The sequence below is a fragment of the Manis pentadactyla genome, chromosome 3, assembly GCF_030020395.1.
Source record: "Manis pentadactyla isolate mManPen7 chromosome 3, mManPen7.hap1, whole genome shotgun sequence".
NCBI lineage: Eukaryota > Metazoa > Chordata > Mammalia > Pholidota > Manidae > Manis > Manis pentadactyla.
The window spans coordinates 214,930,357-214,946,146 of NC_080021.1; the positions used below are offsets into that span (position 1 = coordinate 214,930,357).

Sequence of the window (15,790 nt, forward strand, 5' to 3'; positions counted from 1 at the left end):
GTGAATAAAGGAGCAGGTATTTGTGTGCCTGCTCCCCTGGGCAGTGAAGTCCTGGTGGGCAGACACCGGAGAGCTGGAGGAAGTTTCGAGGTTACACAGTCCAGTTACAAAGTTTTCACCAATCTGTGGAGAAATGTAAAAAATAAGGACAATCAGGCACATGTGCACACATATGTGTGGAGAAAATCATTGTAAGGCCACCAACTGTCTTGGGAAGGATCCTGAAATCTTGGCTTTCCTTTTCCGTCATTCTGATATTATGGTACATTTCACGTTAATGAAATCCACGGATCAAAGAACAATGAGTTGTAATCCTGTTCTCCCATCCCATAGCTGCTGAAACATCCGCTCCATGAGGTCACTGCTACAGGTGTGGAGGATTCAGTAGTGAAAAGACCAGCCGGGAGGCGTAGAGTTTAGCAGAGAAGGTCCACAGCCCCGAAATAATGACGCGATAGTTTATTGCAGGTGAGGAACAGGTGAGGAAGAGGACAGGGTAACAAGCATATCGCATGGATAGAAATTGAGGCCCCGGGAAGCGCAAAGAATAGCCCTGGGGCACAGTCTCTGACGTCACTAGCAGCCCTTAGACGTGGTCCGCAGGGCTCCCAAACCGGGCGGGGGTGGGGCACGCTCGTGGCACCTGCCGGGCCGCGGTAGCGCGGGCAGCGGGCGAGTGGGCGGGCCGAGGCCGGCGGGGCCGGCTGGGGGAGTTGGGGGTGGGGTCGGAACGAGTTTCCCCGCGGCTGCGTTTCTGGTCGGAAGCCTTTGTGGAGCGCCTGCGTCCCTAGGGGGCGGGGGCGGCGGGGGCGGCGGAGGCGGCGGAGGCAGAGGGGGATCCGGAAGTCAACACCATGTCGAGTCTGCACAAGAGCCGGTAAGGGGCCAAGGGGGCTGCCGCGGCCAGACCGTTCCTGGCCAGGCCGCCCCTTCTGCCCCACGGAGCGGGGCGCGGGTGCGGCCAGGAACCGGGAGCCCCCAGGTAGTGGGGTCTCAGGCGCCGTCTCCCCAGCCTCATTGCCTGTGGGCCTTAGGGGACACACATGGAGGCACTTCTGCCCTGGTGTCATCGCCCCTCTCCCTCACCGCGGACCCCTGCTTTCCTCCTGGTGTCTTCCTCGTTCAGGGCATCGGTGCCCCGTTACCTCCCCTTTTCCCTCCGTTCTTGTCTCTCATTAATCCTCAGCCCAAGTACCCTCCTCCCTCCAAATGCTCCTCTAGTAAGAAAAGCATGCCCATTTCTTACTAGAAAAGAGAAAACCTGGATTCTCCAGCCTGTCCCCTCTCCCAGGCCAAATACCGCAGCATTGGTTAAATTTTGCTCACTCCAGTTTTTCTGCAGGACTTGCTTTTTAAACCTTTTGTCCTTGCTCCTGGGTTGGCCCAGAGGTCTTAAAATGGTTATATTTTTGAGCCTGGAATGCTGCTTGCAGATTACACAGGTCTGTTGTCTAGGGATCAAATTACTCCTGGTCTTAGGGTTCACTGAATTCAGATAAGTGGCCCTGTGGGCTGAGCCTGGCTGGCAGGAAGTGCCCAATAAATGCCATCTCATCAGATATTGCAATTTTCTAATTTCATGGTGCTCACTTGAGAACCTCTAGACAAGAATACTGTGCTTCTGGGTTTAGGGGAAGAAGTGATCTATAATTCTCTGGTTCCCCAAAGCTGCCTTTGGCCACCTTGATTGAGCTTTGCCATCTGTACATCCTGAAGGGGAGGGAGGAACAGGTTGGGGACTGGTGGTTTGAGGGAGCTGTGGGCTTCAGGAGCGGTCACTAAGCCTGTCAGTTCAGGGTTTGGGTGTGCATCATTTGCCTCTCCCTCCCACCTTCCAGGATTGCAGATTTCCAGGATGTCCTGAAGGAGCCCATGATCACCTTGGAGAAGCTTCGGGAACTTAGTTTTAGTGGTAAGAGGCAACTTACCATTTTCAGGGTTTTCCTGCAGCAACATTGTGGCAAGGATGGAGGGGATTGTGCCCGAGGAAGGCCACATCTGGTCAGTTCTGGGGGCCAGGCTGCCTCTTGGGGCATTCTGCATTCTGTGGAGCTGAACAACCAGTGACTGCCCTCAGCTTGGAGGGGGTTTCCAGGGGAGTGGCGGCTACAGTTAGCACACCTGCAGGCCATAGGGTGTTCACTGTGCAAAAGTGACGTCTGTTACTTCCTGAGAGTAACTGGAAAGGGCGAGGATGGGGATGGGAGCGGGGAGCAGACTTTTGGAGTCGAGTTGGGTCTCCCCTCAGTCCTTAGCAAGTTCCCTGTGTTGTAGAATTGGGTTAACTGCAGAGTGGTTCCTGGTTCTCTCCCTGGCTTGGGATCAAAGCTGACTAGGGAACCTGAACTTTGGTTGGTAAAATTCCAGCCTAGAGACACTGACTTTAAGTTGCTGAGCCTCAGCACTGTTTGACTTTGCCCTCCCTGGTACAGTTAAACTTCCAGCAAAGAGATTTTTGCTTGGCTTTAAAAATACCCCAAAGTATTCTGTGTAGCTTTTGGTCACTGCGCTGCCCTAGTAACGGTGTCAGCAAGGAACTCTTGAGTTGCTCCTTTCATCCCCGTGCAGTTTCTGAGGTGGGGGCATTAGCTCCTGTTCATGCTATTAGGGATACCGGAGCAATAGCTGCTTTGGCAAGGTTCCTGACAATATTGCAGGAGAAGTTTGTGTTTCTGTTCAGAAGTGGTATTTAGGCCCTGAAGCTCTTGAGGGGTCTTGGGATCTGCGTTGGGCTGAAGAATCCTCCCCAGGCCTCTGGGGAGGCTGTCTGTGGTAGTGGTTAAGAGTTTGGGCTCTGCAGTCAGATCTGCGTTTGAGTCCTTGATTGCTCTGTCTGTACAGATAAATTTCTTTATTTGTAGGATGAGGACACTGAAGCTGATCTTCCCTATTTACTAGGGTTATAATGAGGAATAAGTGAAATAATGTCCATAAAGCACAAAGCACTGGGTATTCATAGCTTAGTTTATATTCCACAAAATACTTATGTAATATTTTCTATGTGCCATACCTTATGCTGGGTACAATATAAGACAAATTTGGTTCTTGTCTTTCTGGGGTTTACCGAGCGGTAGGGGTTACAGATGTTAATGAAATATACAAGTTACATCATGATGTTACAACTGTGATGGATGCTAAGAAAGGGAAGTTATGGAGCCATTACTGTTTATAATGAGGGACCTGACTTTTCTTGGGAGAGATGGTGGTTGGTGGATGGATTAGCATCTAGTCTAGTAATCATTCTTACAGAAAATAATTCTTGAAGAAGTATTTCTTGCCCACTCCACTCCCTGCCACTGGCTCCGAGGTGGAGGGCTGGAGGGTTCTGGGGCTGTGGCCTGGGGTGTGACCTTTGCCTGCTGTGTCCACAGGCATCCCCTGTGAGGGCGGATTGCGGTGCCTCTGCTGGAAGGTGGGTGTGCCTGGGGTGGGGCTTCTGCTCTGCTGAAAGTCCTGAGGTTCCTGCATGGGCTGCCCCAACCCAAGCCCCTTCTTCCTGTTCTGCACCTCTCCTTGCTTGTCTAAGGAAGCTTTCCTGGGAAGTTCTGGGTTTTCTGTTTCTCTCGGCATCCCTTCCAGGGTCCCCTTGGGGATGGGACACTTTGTACTGCCAGGGAAGCCATCTGCTTCCTGGTCCATACAGTGCAGTGGAAGTGACGCTCATTGGGACAAAAGAAGGCTGTGCTTTGCCCAAAGCTGTAGCCAAGGTGGGAGCGAAGGCCCAATATCTTGGTTTCCAGCCCCTTTGAGCATGAGGTTTTATTATCATTTGAAAGAGTCTGTGTGAGGAAAAGCAGAGGAAAGGGCTGGCTTGGGATAAAGGAGGAGGGAGGCAGTGGGGAGGAAAGGGAGGCTACACCCACACCTGTGCTTCTGGGTTTCAGTCCATCATGTCTTCTCTGGGCTTTAGCAGACATTTCCCTTGAGGCCTGTCAGCCTCCACCTACTGTCCAGGGTTGGGCTCGGGGAGTAGCCAGAACTTCGCTCTTCTTCCTCTTTCCAGATCCTCTTGAACTACCTCCCCTTGGAGAGAGCCTCATGGACCTCCATCCTGGCCAAGCAAAGGTGAGACCTCAAGAAAGGGGAGTGATGGGAGGGCCCTTGTATCCGACAGAACAGGTAGTGCTGGGCCCGTCCAGCTCCCCGGATGAGACCCTTAGGAATCATCCCTCTCGCCCCTTCTCTCCTGCAGGGAGCTGTACGCTCAATTCCTGAGGGAAATGATTATCCAGCCTGGCATTGCCAAGGCCAACATGGGTGTGTCCAGGGAGGATGTGACCTTCGAGGACCATGTGAGTAGGGGTGGACAGTGGGGGCTGAGGCTGTGGAGTACAGTTGGGGGCAAGGCTGTTGCCCCACCCTGGAGGACAAGTGCAGCCAGTCTCAGTCCCCTCTGGTCTCTTGCAGCACCTCCTTTCTGGTTTGGCCACTCAGCCCCTGTAGGCGGATGTCTCTTCCCTCTTCTCCTCAGGCACTGGGCTGGGTCAGGACTGAGTGACAGCTGGGGTTCCAGGAGTGGGAGGCACTGAGGCAGGTCCTCTGTGTGCATTGTCTCCTTTCTTCCTCATGCCCATTTCTTGAGGAGGAGTCTTTGATTTTATAGTTGAAGGAAGTCAGAACAGGGCAAGAGTGGGGGTAAACTGCCTTTCCGTGGCCTGGAGCAAGCATTCAGTGAGCACACGTAACATGCCGCGTTCTGGAGCTGCGGCGGTGGACAGAGCAGTGCTGGGGGCTGCGGGGCTCAGCTGCCAGCTGTGGAGTTCGGGGATGATTTGGGCGGCCGCGGGAGGCCGGTGCTGCCCCTCAAGGAGTGGGCAGGCTGTCTCAGAGCCACAGCTGGGCCTCTAGTGGGATACTTGGTGCAGGGCCACTGCTCAGGCCCCTGACGGGTATCTGCCCCTCGGGCCCTGGCTGGGCCTAGAACAGAGCAGCTTCTTTCCCCCCACCAGCCCCTCAACCCCAACCCTGATAGCCGGTGGAACACGTACTTCAAGGACAACGAGGTGCTGCTGCAGATTGACAAAGATGTCCGGTAAGAGGGGTGGGGGCCTGCAGAGGGCGTGGGGCTTCCAGGTATTTCCAGTTGCGCCCTTGCCCTGTCCAGCCCAGGCCCTGGTAACAATAGGCTTGAGAAGGGGTTGCCCGGCTCTCCTTTCTCCCTGCCTTAGTTTTGGCTTTGCCGCTGACGTTTATGGATTTGTCTCATCACTCCTTCAACAAATACTCAGGCCCCACCGTATGGCAAGCTCAGTGCCAAGGTCAGGGCTGAACATAGAATTGGCAGAAATGATCCTTCTGCTTAAGGAGCTCAGAACCTGGCAGAGAAGGTGGAAAGACAGTCACCAAATAGGTCTTCCATGTAGTTAAAGTGTGTGGTGAATGCTCTGAAGGAAGCATTCAGGGTGCTTTGGGGCCTTCAGAGAAGCCTGCCTGAGGAAGTGGTGTTTCAGCTGAGGGCGGAGGAGTTGGAGCCCTCGGGGAAGAGAAAGGGAAGGGCCCTGGTGGGCAGGGAGCCAACTGTGGGGCGGCCCGGGAGCTCGGAGCTTGGCCCATTCCAGGAGCAGTGTGAAGGCCAGTGGGGTTGAAGCCACACTTGAGGGAGGCAGGGGTTGGACCTTGGACTTCCCAAGGAGGTGGGCAGTCATGCAAAGGTTTTAAGCGCAGGAGTGACAGTCAGACGTGTGGTTTTTAAATATTTGGCTGCAGCATGTGCGTTCGTGGGCATCTCCACTTGGGAAACAAATGTGGAAACACTGGCTGTGCTGGCCTATTGGGTTGGTGAGTCTGGCAGCGGGTGAATCTCCCGCAGGGCTGGGTGAGGAGCTAGAAGGAAGGCCTGTGTGCCGTGGAGCTGAATGGTTAGAGCGCGGGTTCTGGAGTCTGTCCACCTGGTTTCAGTTGCACCTTCCCCAGTTGTCAGCTCTATTTCCAGCCCTTCAGCACCCTGTATGCTGCTCCTCTGTGCGCGTTTGGCCCAGACCCTTCTTCAAACGGAAGCCCAGGCTAGGGTGGTGCAGCCAGGATGCAAAGGGGGCTCTTACCTCCTTCATTCTCAGGCTGGTGTTGGGCAGCCTCTTCCCACAAGGTGTTTTAACAGCCCTGTTTAAGTCAAGAAACGTGTCTTGAACCTGGTTCTGGGGACACAGGTTCTGTCTCACACTGGTAGTGATTATAGCATGACTACATGGAATTTGGCAATGTGCTGTGTATAAGAAGTCTGAAGAATGTGCATGTGCTGCGGTGCATATGTGTGAGAACCTTTACGCCTTAAGCTTAAACAGTGACATATGCCAATTATATCTCAATAAACTGGAAACAAAACAAAACCAACTTGATCACATTCTAGAGACTGCCTCCCAGCTTGCTTTTTCCTCTCTTTGCCATCTTCCCATGTCAGCTGAATAACACTCTGTTGTACAATGTGTAACTTAACCAAACCTCTTTCGCCATTTTAAACCACACAACAGGTAACATCCTATACATTTTAGAATATTTTTGACATGGAAAGATGTTTGTGGTTTAAGAGAAGAGTTGGATTGTAAAACCATAAGGACACTTAAATATATGCATGTATATATATGTATCTGCAAATATACATGAGAATATGGGTGAATATATACTATGACTATATTGCTTTTCTAAAATTGTAATTTTTAAAAATAAAATGTTATTTAAAAGAAATTATAAAAATGCCTTTTGGGATGCTGGGGCACCTGGCAGCAGGGTGCTGATAGAAAGCCCCAGAGCTCCACCCTGAGTAACTACTCTCTGCTCTTCCCCCTTGTCAGGAGGTTGTGTCCAGACATATCCTTCTTCCAGAGGGCCACTGAGTACCCTTGCCTCCTCATCCTGGACCCCCAGAATGAGTTTGAGACCCTTCGTAAGCGGGTGGAGCAGACAACGCTGAAATCCCAGACAGTGGCCCGGAACCGGAGTGGGGTCACAAATGTGAGAGCCAACCTGGGGGGCCCCAGGGATGCCTGTGACAGCCTTTTCCTTCTTGCTTCCCTTGGGCCACCTGCCACCAGCCCATGACCATCTTGTCTTGCTAATTTCTCAGAGCAGCCTTGGTCCCTCCAGGGGCTCGTCTGGGGCTCCTTCTGAAAGTCAGGCTTCAAAGGCTGGGTGTGATGGGTGTAGGGAGAGGGCGCTCCTGGGCAGCGAGGGAGCTGCACTTGCAAGCTTGCAGCGGAGATGGCTCTTGAAAAGTAACTATGTCATGTGTGATGGGAAAACGTGTTGGGTGTGATGATTGGGGTGGGCAGACTTCCCTTGGAAAGTGACATTTAACATGAGGCTTGAAGAACTAGGAGGAAAGAGCCTTCCAGGTGGAAAGGAGAGCATATGTGACGTCCTCAGACAGGAGAGAGCAGGGTGTGTTGGAGGAATAGAGGGTCCAGCCTGGCTAGAGATAGAGAGAAGGGAGAGGGGAGGGCTGTGGAAGATGCAGTGGCAGGCGTGGGGCTGGGGTGGGGCAGAGGTGGTGGTGGTTCTGGTGGTGGTGAGGCCATGAGGGGCCTTTGTGCTGAGGGCTGGGGGACCCTTGCAGTGTTCTGAGCAGGGCAGTAATGTGATTCAGGGCTGCCTTTGTGAAAGGTTGCTGTGGGCACTGTGGGGATATTGACTGGAGGGGGTAGGAAGGGAGGTGGGGGGGCTGCTGGGCAGCGGCTGTGTGGTCCAGGCAAGGGCGGGTGGGGATAGATCTGAAAGACTTGGGAGGTGGAATTGATAGGACTTGTGGGGGGCACATCATGCTGAGTGTTTGAACCCCCGTCTTCTAGCACATTTCTGAGGAACTGTTTGTCATTAAGTATATTATCTTATTCTTTAATTTACATGTGTGCTTTAGTACCACTGTCCTCCAACACTAGAAAAATCCTCTGTACCCTCCAACAAGCCAGTGGCAGATGCTACTGCAGAAGCTCTTTCCAAGTGGAATGACGGATCAAGGCTCTGTGTCTCTAGGAGAGCAGTGGTTTTCTGCTACAGGGGTGACAAGGGCAGTTACAGCTGATCCCAGAGTTCTACGTGCCCAGGACAGTTGGGTGTACAGGAGGTGCAGAGTGCTTGGCTGGATGACTGCGTGGCTTGCTGTGTGCGTGTAGGCTGCTGACGTCCCGGCTGTGGGACGAGGTGGAGACCTGGATTCTGTCATTCATATCACCACAGTAATTAGGGTCTGAGAGGTGAGCTCTAACCCATTTGAGGTTTGGACCTGGTCCTGGTGGCAGAGAACCTGACCAGAAGCTTCATGCCTAGCCCCCTGGACTCACGGTTGGCAGTTCGAGTTACTGTTGGCCATCTGTTTGACTATAGGCAGGTAACGCAGGCTTACCGTCTTGGGCCTTCATCTCCTTTTCTGTAAAGTGGAAATAATCATTTCTGCCCTGCTGGCTTTTGAATTGCTTGGAGGATGAAATGAGGTCATGGCTGTGCAGGTTCTTGGAAAAAGCACTGGGCATTCTCCGAGGCCTAGACCTCTGGTTGTGGAGTCAGCGAGTCTGGGTTCAAGTCCCAGTGCCACTTAATGTGAGGCATTTGATGAGTGACATAACATTTCTGAGCCTCAGCCTTCTCACTGTGAAGTTAGTATTGAGAGGATATTCTAGATTGTTCAGAGGATGGAATGGACAAATGCTTATAGGGCACTGCCTTGCATATAGAAAGTTGGTAAATGCTAACGATGTGTGTATCCGTGTGTGCACATGTACACACTAGTGCATGTACAGTGGGAAAGGGGCTTTAGTGACTTCAGGACCCTGTGCTCCAAACACTGTCCGTGCCCCGATTTGCCTGTAGCTCTCCTACAGGTAACCCCACAAAGCTCCTGAGGGGTCCTGCTGGGCAGCCGCTGTTGGGGACTTTGGCTGTGCTGCATGAGCCTAAAAGCTCCCAGCTTTTTCTTATGAAAAATTTAAAATGTTCAGAAAAGTTGAAAGAAGAGTACAGTGCACACCTATGTACTTGCCACCCAGATCCAGCAGTCGTTCACATTTTGGCGTATTTGAGTGTGTTTCACAGAAGGCAGGCTGCGACTGCCCTGCGCCTTTGCCCTCACGTGCTCTGGTAGGCACCTCTGAGTGACCTCCTCCTCCTCGGCCTCTCCCATCTGTGAGGGTGCACAGTCCTTCCACAGGAACACCTGACGTCCACTCCGTGGTGGATGTCCTCAGTTGTGCCAAGATCTTTGTTCTCCTTCCAAACCAGGACCCAGTCAAGGCATAGGTGTTGCATTGGGATCCATGTTTCTTTAGTCTCTCAGTGTGGACACACCTCCACTTCTTCTCCCCACTACAGCATTCCACGTTTTGAAGTCTTGGCCAGTTGTTTGTTTTTCGCATATTAAAAGTTTTTTTTTTTTAACTGAAATATAACTTATATGCAGTGAAATGCTCAAGTCTTAAGTATTCAACCAGGTAAACTTTCTTACATATGTACCTGTGTAACTGCCAGCCATATCAAAATGTGGAACATTTCTATCATCTGAGAGTCCCAGTCAGTACCCCTTCCCTTGAGGTAAGCACTATGCAGGCTTTTATCACCATAAATTATTCTTTAGTCCAGCGGTCTTGTAGAGGAATGTCTCACCTTGTGAATTAGTCTGTGTTTCCTCCTGGTGTGCTGGACATGTATTTCCCAAAAGCTGGAGCTTAAGTCTAGGCTTAACGGTAAACATTTCTAGTGAGAACACATCGTCCACAGTGCCACTCACCTTGTTAACAGGCTCTTCCTCTTCTTCCCCAGATGAGCTCCCCACACAAGAGCTCTGCGCCGTCTTCCCTGAATGAGTACGAGGTGCTGCCCAATGGCTGTGAGGCCCATTGGGAGGTGGTGGAGCGGATCCTATTCATCTACGCCAAGCTCAACCCTGGCATTGCTTATGTGCAGGGCATGAATGAGATCGTGGGGCCCCTCTACTATACCTTTGCCACCGACCCCAACAGCGAGTGGAAAGGTAAAGGGGCTCTTGGCTGCCCACGTCCCTCGTAGCTGGCTCCCTGGACAAATGGGCCGAGGAGACCTAGACTACTGGGCTTATCTGGCTGTGCAGCTCACTTCCCCTTTCTGGTCCTCCATTTCCCTCTGTTGGATGAGTGGGTTGGCCTGGATCATCTCTCAGATCCTTTCTGGCTTGGACTTCATAGAATGTTGGAAGTTTATCGAATTTCTTGGTATTTGTGACTGAGTTTCTGGTAGAGGAGATGAGATGCATATACAGGAAGCTGAATGATAGGAAGGATTTAAATAATTAACGATTTGAAAAATGTCATCAGAAGAGCATGTCACCTATTGAGTGAGTGTACAGTGGTGCCAGATGGGAGAAGCCAGAAGTGATGTCCCTATCCAGGGGTGGAGAGTGGTCAGGGACAGGGGAGGGACCGAGCCTGACCGTGAGGGCAGGTGACTTGGAGAGGCTCAGAGGTGAAGGGAAGAGAGATGGGTGGGACTCGGGAGGGTGCTAGCTCCCTTGTGGCTGCCCTCACACTGCCTGTCCCACCAGAGCACGCCGAGGCAGACACCTTCTTCTGCTTCACCAACCTCATGGCTGAGATCCGGGACAACTTCATCAAGAGCCTGGATGACTCGCAATGTGGCATCACGTACAAGATGGAAAAGGTGTACTCCACCTTGAAGGATAAGGATGTGGAACTCTACCTGAAACTGGTGAGGACCCTGGGACCACACAGGCCAGGGCAGACAGCTGGGAAGGGCAGAGGACAGCAGCCTTCCTGGGCATCGGGGGCTCAGGGCAAGGTCTGGCTTGGTCTGGGGGTTGGAAGTGGCTGCTGCCGCTCGGGAGCACTGGCCGGCGAGCTGGGGCAGGACCGCGAGCCAGCAGGCTGGGGGTGGGAGGGCGGGGCTTCAGCTCCTGCTGCGTGCCAGGCGTTTGCCGTAGCCTGGGTGAGTTTGGCCTCTAATAGTCCTTTGAGAAAGGAAGTATGGCCTTCATTTTTAAAAATTAAAAATAATTAAAAAGTTGTTGAAGTGGTATCCCATGCTTATTTATGTATAAACCTTTATATATAAATAGTTTTTGTGAATAAGAAAATATATATAAACATGTCTTTTTAAACAAATGTGGAATTATGTTTTTGTTGTTTTGTAACACACTTTTTCAATTAATAATCTTCACTGTGACCTGAGGGCTCGTCTCTGGGGAATAATTGTCTTGTGGGGTTGCCATATGGAGTAGGTAAGTGAGATAATATATTTAATATGCCAATAAGCACAAGGCAGGCTTGTGTTAAGTGCCTGATAATGGTCTCTCTGTCTGTGTACAATCCAAGGTTGTAATCTGTACTGTTTTAAAAGAATTTGAGCCGTCATTTATAAATCTAGAGAGCTTATATAAAAATCTGGGTTTCTGGCTTCTCTTGAAAAATCAGAAGATCTGACAGCATTGGCTGGCAGCAAGCAGCAGCTGCCCCCCAACCTAGCGAGGCTCTCTAGGTGGCCCAGAGTCGTCCCCCCTTAGCATGCCATTACACGGCAACCCACCCTCCCACCCCACACCTCTGTCTCCCCAGCAAGAGCAGAACATCAAGCCCCAGTTCTTCGCCTTCCGCTGGTTGACTCTGCTGCTGTCCCAGGAGTTCTTGCTGCCTGACGTCATCCGTATCTGGGACTCCCTCTTTGCTGATGACAGCCGTTTTGACTTCCTCCTCCTCGTCTGCTGCGCCATGCTCATGTGAGTGCGGCCACGAGCGGAGGGCTGGGCAGGCGCTGATCTCCCAGGCTGGAGTGAGCCTCTGGAACTGTCGGGGGAGGAAGGACCGGGAGGGCTGGCTGGGTCGGCCCTCAGCAGCCAGGCCCCTGCACTTCTGCTGCTTGTTTTTTGTAGACTGATCCGGGAGCAGTTGCTGGACGGGGACTTTACCGTAAACATGCGGCTCCTCCAGGTAATGGAGTTTGGAGAGGCAAGCTCAGTCTTCAGCCACGAGGCAGATACTTAGCACGCACCCGCCCATGCCAGCTGCTGTGACAGGCTGGGGTCAGGAGCAGTAGAGTGGAGCAGGGCTTAGGAGTCAAGACCCCGGAGGCAGATCTGGGATGGAATCCCAGCTCTACCACCTGAGTGTGGTGTGGCCTTGAGAGAATGATTTGTGCTGTACCCAAGTTAATCATACTGGCACATGGTGGCATCCGGTACATGGCTGTGCTCATTGGTGGTTGCAGTTAGACCTGGTGAAGGAAAGCATGGGGGCATCATGGTTAAAAACGTAGGCTCGAGGGTCAGAGAGCTTTGGGTTTGCACATCTCTTCTACTTTGCTAGTCATGTGACCTGAGCCAAGTCACAACCTCTCTAGGCCCCAGTTTCTTCAGCACGTGGGCTGGATTTGGTTTTTGGTAACAGATTGACCAGATCTGTAAAACAGGTGTAACCACAGTAACTCCTTCATCAGAAGGCCGAGGTGCCCCAGTGATCTGATGCACGGACAGGGTCCAGACCAGTACCAAGGTCATTAACCATGCAGCTCAGGCTTTGGGGGCAGGATGGGAGCCATGAGGCAGGGCGGGCCTGGTCCTAAGGTCCTGCGGGGCCCTTTGGGTAGTACTGGGGGTTGATTACGTTAGTGCTGCAGTGGGTGTAACGTTAGCTACTGTGGGAGTTTGGGCAGAATGTGGGTGTATGGGAACCTGTGGTCCCGGTCCCCGAGGCCCAGGGTCCAGCATGGTGACAGATCCCAGTGGGTGTGGCAGAGGGGGTGAGGGGTGAGCTGACGTCAGAGATACATTGTTGGCCTCTCCCATGTCCAGGATTACCCCATCACAGATGTCTGCCAGATCCTACAGAAAGCCAAGGACCTCCAAGACTCAAAGTAGCCTGGAGGCAAGAAGCCCAGTTTGGGAGAGAAGCCACCGACCCTTGTGCCCTGGCTTCTGGGACATGCAGAAGCCTGTGGGATCCCAGCCCGAGGGGAAGCTGCAGGACCGGCCTGCTGCAGGCCTCCTCACCGCGGCTCCCCACCTTAGGCCGCTCCCACTGGGGGCACACTGTGCCATGCTCCTTCCTAACCACCAAGCCCCAGTTCCCACCTTCTCTCCAGCCCTGGGACTCTGCCCAGGTTGCTGGGCAAAGCTGGGGCTCATGAAGTTGTTCCCTGGGGGCTGGAGCAGATTGGGGGCCCCGGGAACTGGCACGGGTCCCTCCCTGCCTCTGCTCTCTGCTCCCTTCCTCTCCTGCTCTGGTCTTCTGGGCTCAGGTCGGGGGGAGGTGCTTGGCAAATGAGCCAGAAACAACTTCTGGGCGTTGGTGCTCAGGCTTCTCCAGGGGGAAGGGGACACTGTGAAGGAGCTAAGAAGCTGCCGGGCCCAGGTCACACCCCCTGTCGCTCCCCCACTGAGTGTGAGTCTGTCTGTAGTGGGTCGGTTTGCGCGTGTCTGTCAGTGTGTATGTGAGGGAGGTGAGGCTGCCTTTGGTCCCTCTAGGTCTGTGTTTCCCCTTTGCTGTCTACCTCTGTCTGCCTCTCCTCTCCCTCCACCTCTTTCTCAGAGGGTGTGTGACTCCCTCACTCTGTCTGCTCCTCTCTCCATTGCTCTTCTTTTGCCCTTCTCTCTTGGGGTGCCTTACCCCCAGCCTCTTACCCCCCACCACTGCCATGAGCCCCCGAGACAGAATGAGGAGTCTGGCTCAGCAGAGCCCCTGGCGGTCAGTCTTGGGCTCTGCACCCTGTTCCCATCCCCCCGCCTGAGGCTTGCTGGTCTCCCAGGCGGAGAGGGAGTCCACAGTGCCTCACCGGAGGGCCGGGAATCTGCTTCCCTCGACAGAAACCTTGGAAACCAAAAGCTGCTGAGAAATGATGGTCCGTGAAGCTTTCCGCCTCTTACCTTCTGCCCCGAGATGGAGGAGGAGGAAGGAGAGCTGGGTCTTCCAGAGATTCCCCCAAATGCCCTTATCTCCCAAAGGGAAAAAGATACGAAAGCAGCTCTGTACCAGGGGCTGGGACCCAGGCGCTCCGGAAGAGCAGTCATTCCCATGGCTTTGCAGGTCCCAGCCCATGGCAGGTGACTCCCATAAAGGGCAGGTGGGCCCAAAGGGAGCTTCCCGGGGCCGGGCTCAGCTGAGCTCAAAGGCCTTGGGTCCTGTTAGTGCGAGGAGACCGTGTGTCCCTCAAGCAGGCTGAAGGAGGTGCTGGCCTTTGGGCACCTGCTTGGGCTGTTCCCAGGATTTGGGACAGGTGTATTCTGAGCGGGAGCAGCTGGCTACCCCCACTCCTGGGCTGTGGGAGGAGTGGGGTTATTGTGACCAAGTGTCCAACCTCCTTTTGTGAGGATGCAGGTGGTTTGGGTCTGGAAGGCTGGGTGATGTAGCAAGGGCACTCAGACTGGTGGGCAGGCACCCTTTTGTCCCCCAGAGCCTTCCTGAGTCTAGCAGCCAGGACTTCCTCCTTACCTAACCAGGCCTGGCTGGGGGCCAGGAACAGTGTTGCCCAGTGGCTCCTTTACCAGGCTTCACCTTGGGTGCTGCTGGGACTTTCTGTGCTTGCCTTTTTTGCCCCCTCCTTTCCCAACACGTAATATTTGGGAGATTTTTACTATTTATTCAGACTCCTGATTATTTATTGCACATTGGCAAGTGCTTGGTTTGGGGATGAAGGGTGGGGCTGGGAAGGTGGAAAGGAGTTGGAGACAGTCTTCTTGACCTTCCAAGGTTAGAGTCAGCATCCTTCCCCTGCCTTTTGGGCCTTCCTGGTTTTCCAGCAGGTCCTGGCTGGGAAGGCTCTGAGTTCTGTCCTGGAACTGAGTGTATGGGAGACAAGAGAGCTGGTATCCTTGCCAGACTTCAAGAGCCCACCAGTCTGGATCCCTCTCTTTCCAGAACTTCTCAGCTGGTGGTTCAGTCCCAGCTTTGACCCCCTTCATAGCCTGAGACTTGGGCCACAGCCTAGGACCCAGCAGACTGTGCCCAGACATCCGATGCATTCCCTCTTGCCTGTCCCCTGCCTTCTCTCCTGGGGCCATACTAGAATCACTGCGTCTAATTTCCTCAGTCCCAGACCTGAGTCCAGTGCCCTCTCCTTCACTTTGGGATGAAGGTTAAGAGCACAGGGATGGTGTCCAGGTTAGGTTGAGCTCCCCAGTGGGATCCTGTCTGAGGGAAGGACCTGCCCTTGGCGATTCCTTCTCCTCTTCCCTCCCCCGGACTCTTAAGGGAGGTGCCCAGAGAGCCAGAGTGCCTGAGGCTTCCTGCTTGGGAAGCTTCCCCCAGGACTTTGGATACTTAAGGACTGGGCTGTATGGGCTCAACAAGTCTCATTCCAGAGGGTCAGAATGTTAGTCTGCTTGTTTTTTCATCAGTTTTGTTCCTTGAATCAATGCTGTTGATGACAAATTGTCTTTAATAAATCATGTGTTCTTTGTAATGGGCATTGGTGCTGTGATGGACTGAAACATCTGAAATCCCAAAGCAGGAAAATAAAGTTTGAGCAGGGGTGGAGTCAGGAGGCTCTTAGAGTGGTCCAAGAAAAGGGCCGGGAAATGCTTGAAGACCCTGCTCGAGTTTTCTCATTCTACCACTGCAACTTACAGCTGGGAGGAGGAGGGAATGTGGACTAGAGAAGGAACTATTACATACATAATTACACAGTAAGTTATTTTTTAGATAGAAAGCTTCAAAAATTAAAAAACATGAGTAAAACAAGTGATTTATACCCCCACAATGTGTGGAGAAAATCACTAACAACATGTCTCTGCAGATGTAATTTGTGTTACATTGTCATTTTCTTGATACATAATTTTGTGTCTTTTCCCTGTGAACAAGTTGTATGACTAAAAATACTTTTACAG

The 15,790-nt window shown here is 52.7% G+C and overlaps 1 protein-coding gene across 4 annotated transcripts; it reads left to right on the forward strand.

The window, feature by feature from the left end:
• Positions 1–811: 811 nt before the first annotated feature.
• On the forward strand, positions 812–15,370 carry TBC1D13 (TBC1 domain family member 13). 4 transcript variants are annotated; one of them, XM_057499104.1, is made up of 13 exons: positions 812–877; positions 1,839–1,912; positions 3,372–3,412; positions 4,004–4,065; positions 4,193–4,292; positions 4,950–5,032; positions 6,789–6,948; positions 9,745–9,795; positions 9,889–9,955; positions 10,502–10,665; positions 11,529–11,689; positions 11,843–11,900; positions 12,761–15,370. In XM_057499104.1, the coding sequence occupies exons 1-13, from the start codon at positions 855–857 to the stop codon at positions 12,824–12,826; spliced, it is 1,110 nt and encodes a 369-aa protein (XP_057355087.1). In that variant the 5' UTR covers positions 812–854; the 3' UTR covers positions 12,827–15,370. The 4 variants fall into 4 exon arrangements, with proteins under 4 accessions (XP_057355087.1, XP_057355086.1, XP_057355088.1 ...); XM_057499103.1 differs by having other exon boundaries at positions 9,745–9,955; XM_057499105.1 differs by lacking the exon at positions 9,745–9,795.
• The last annotated feature ends 420 nt before the right edge of the window (positions 15,371–15,790 follow it).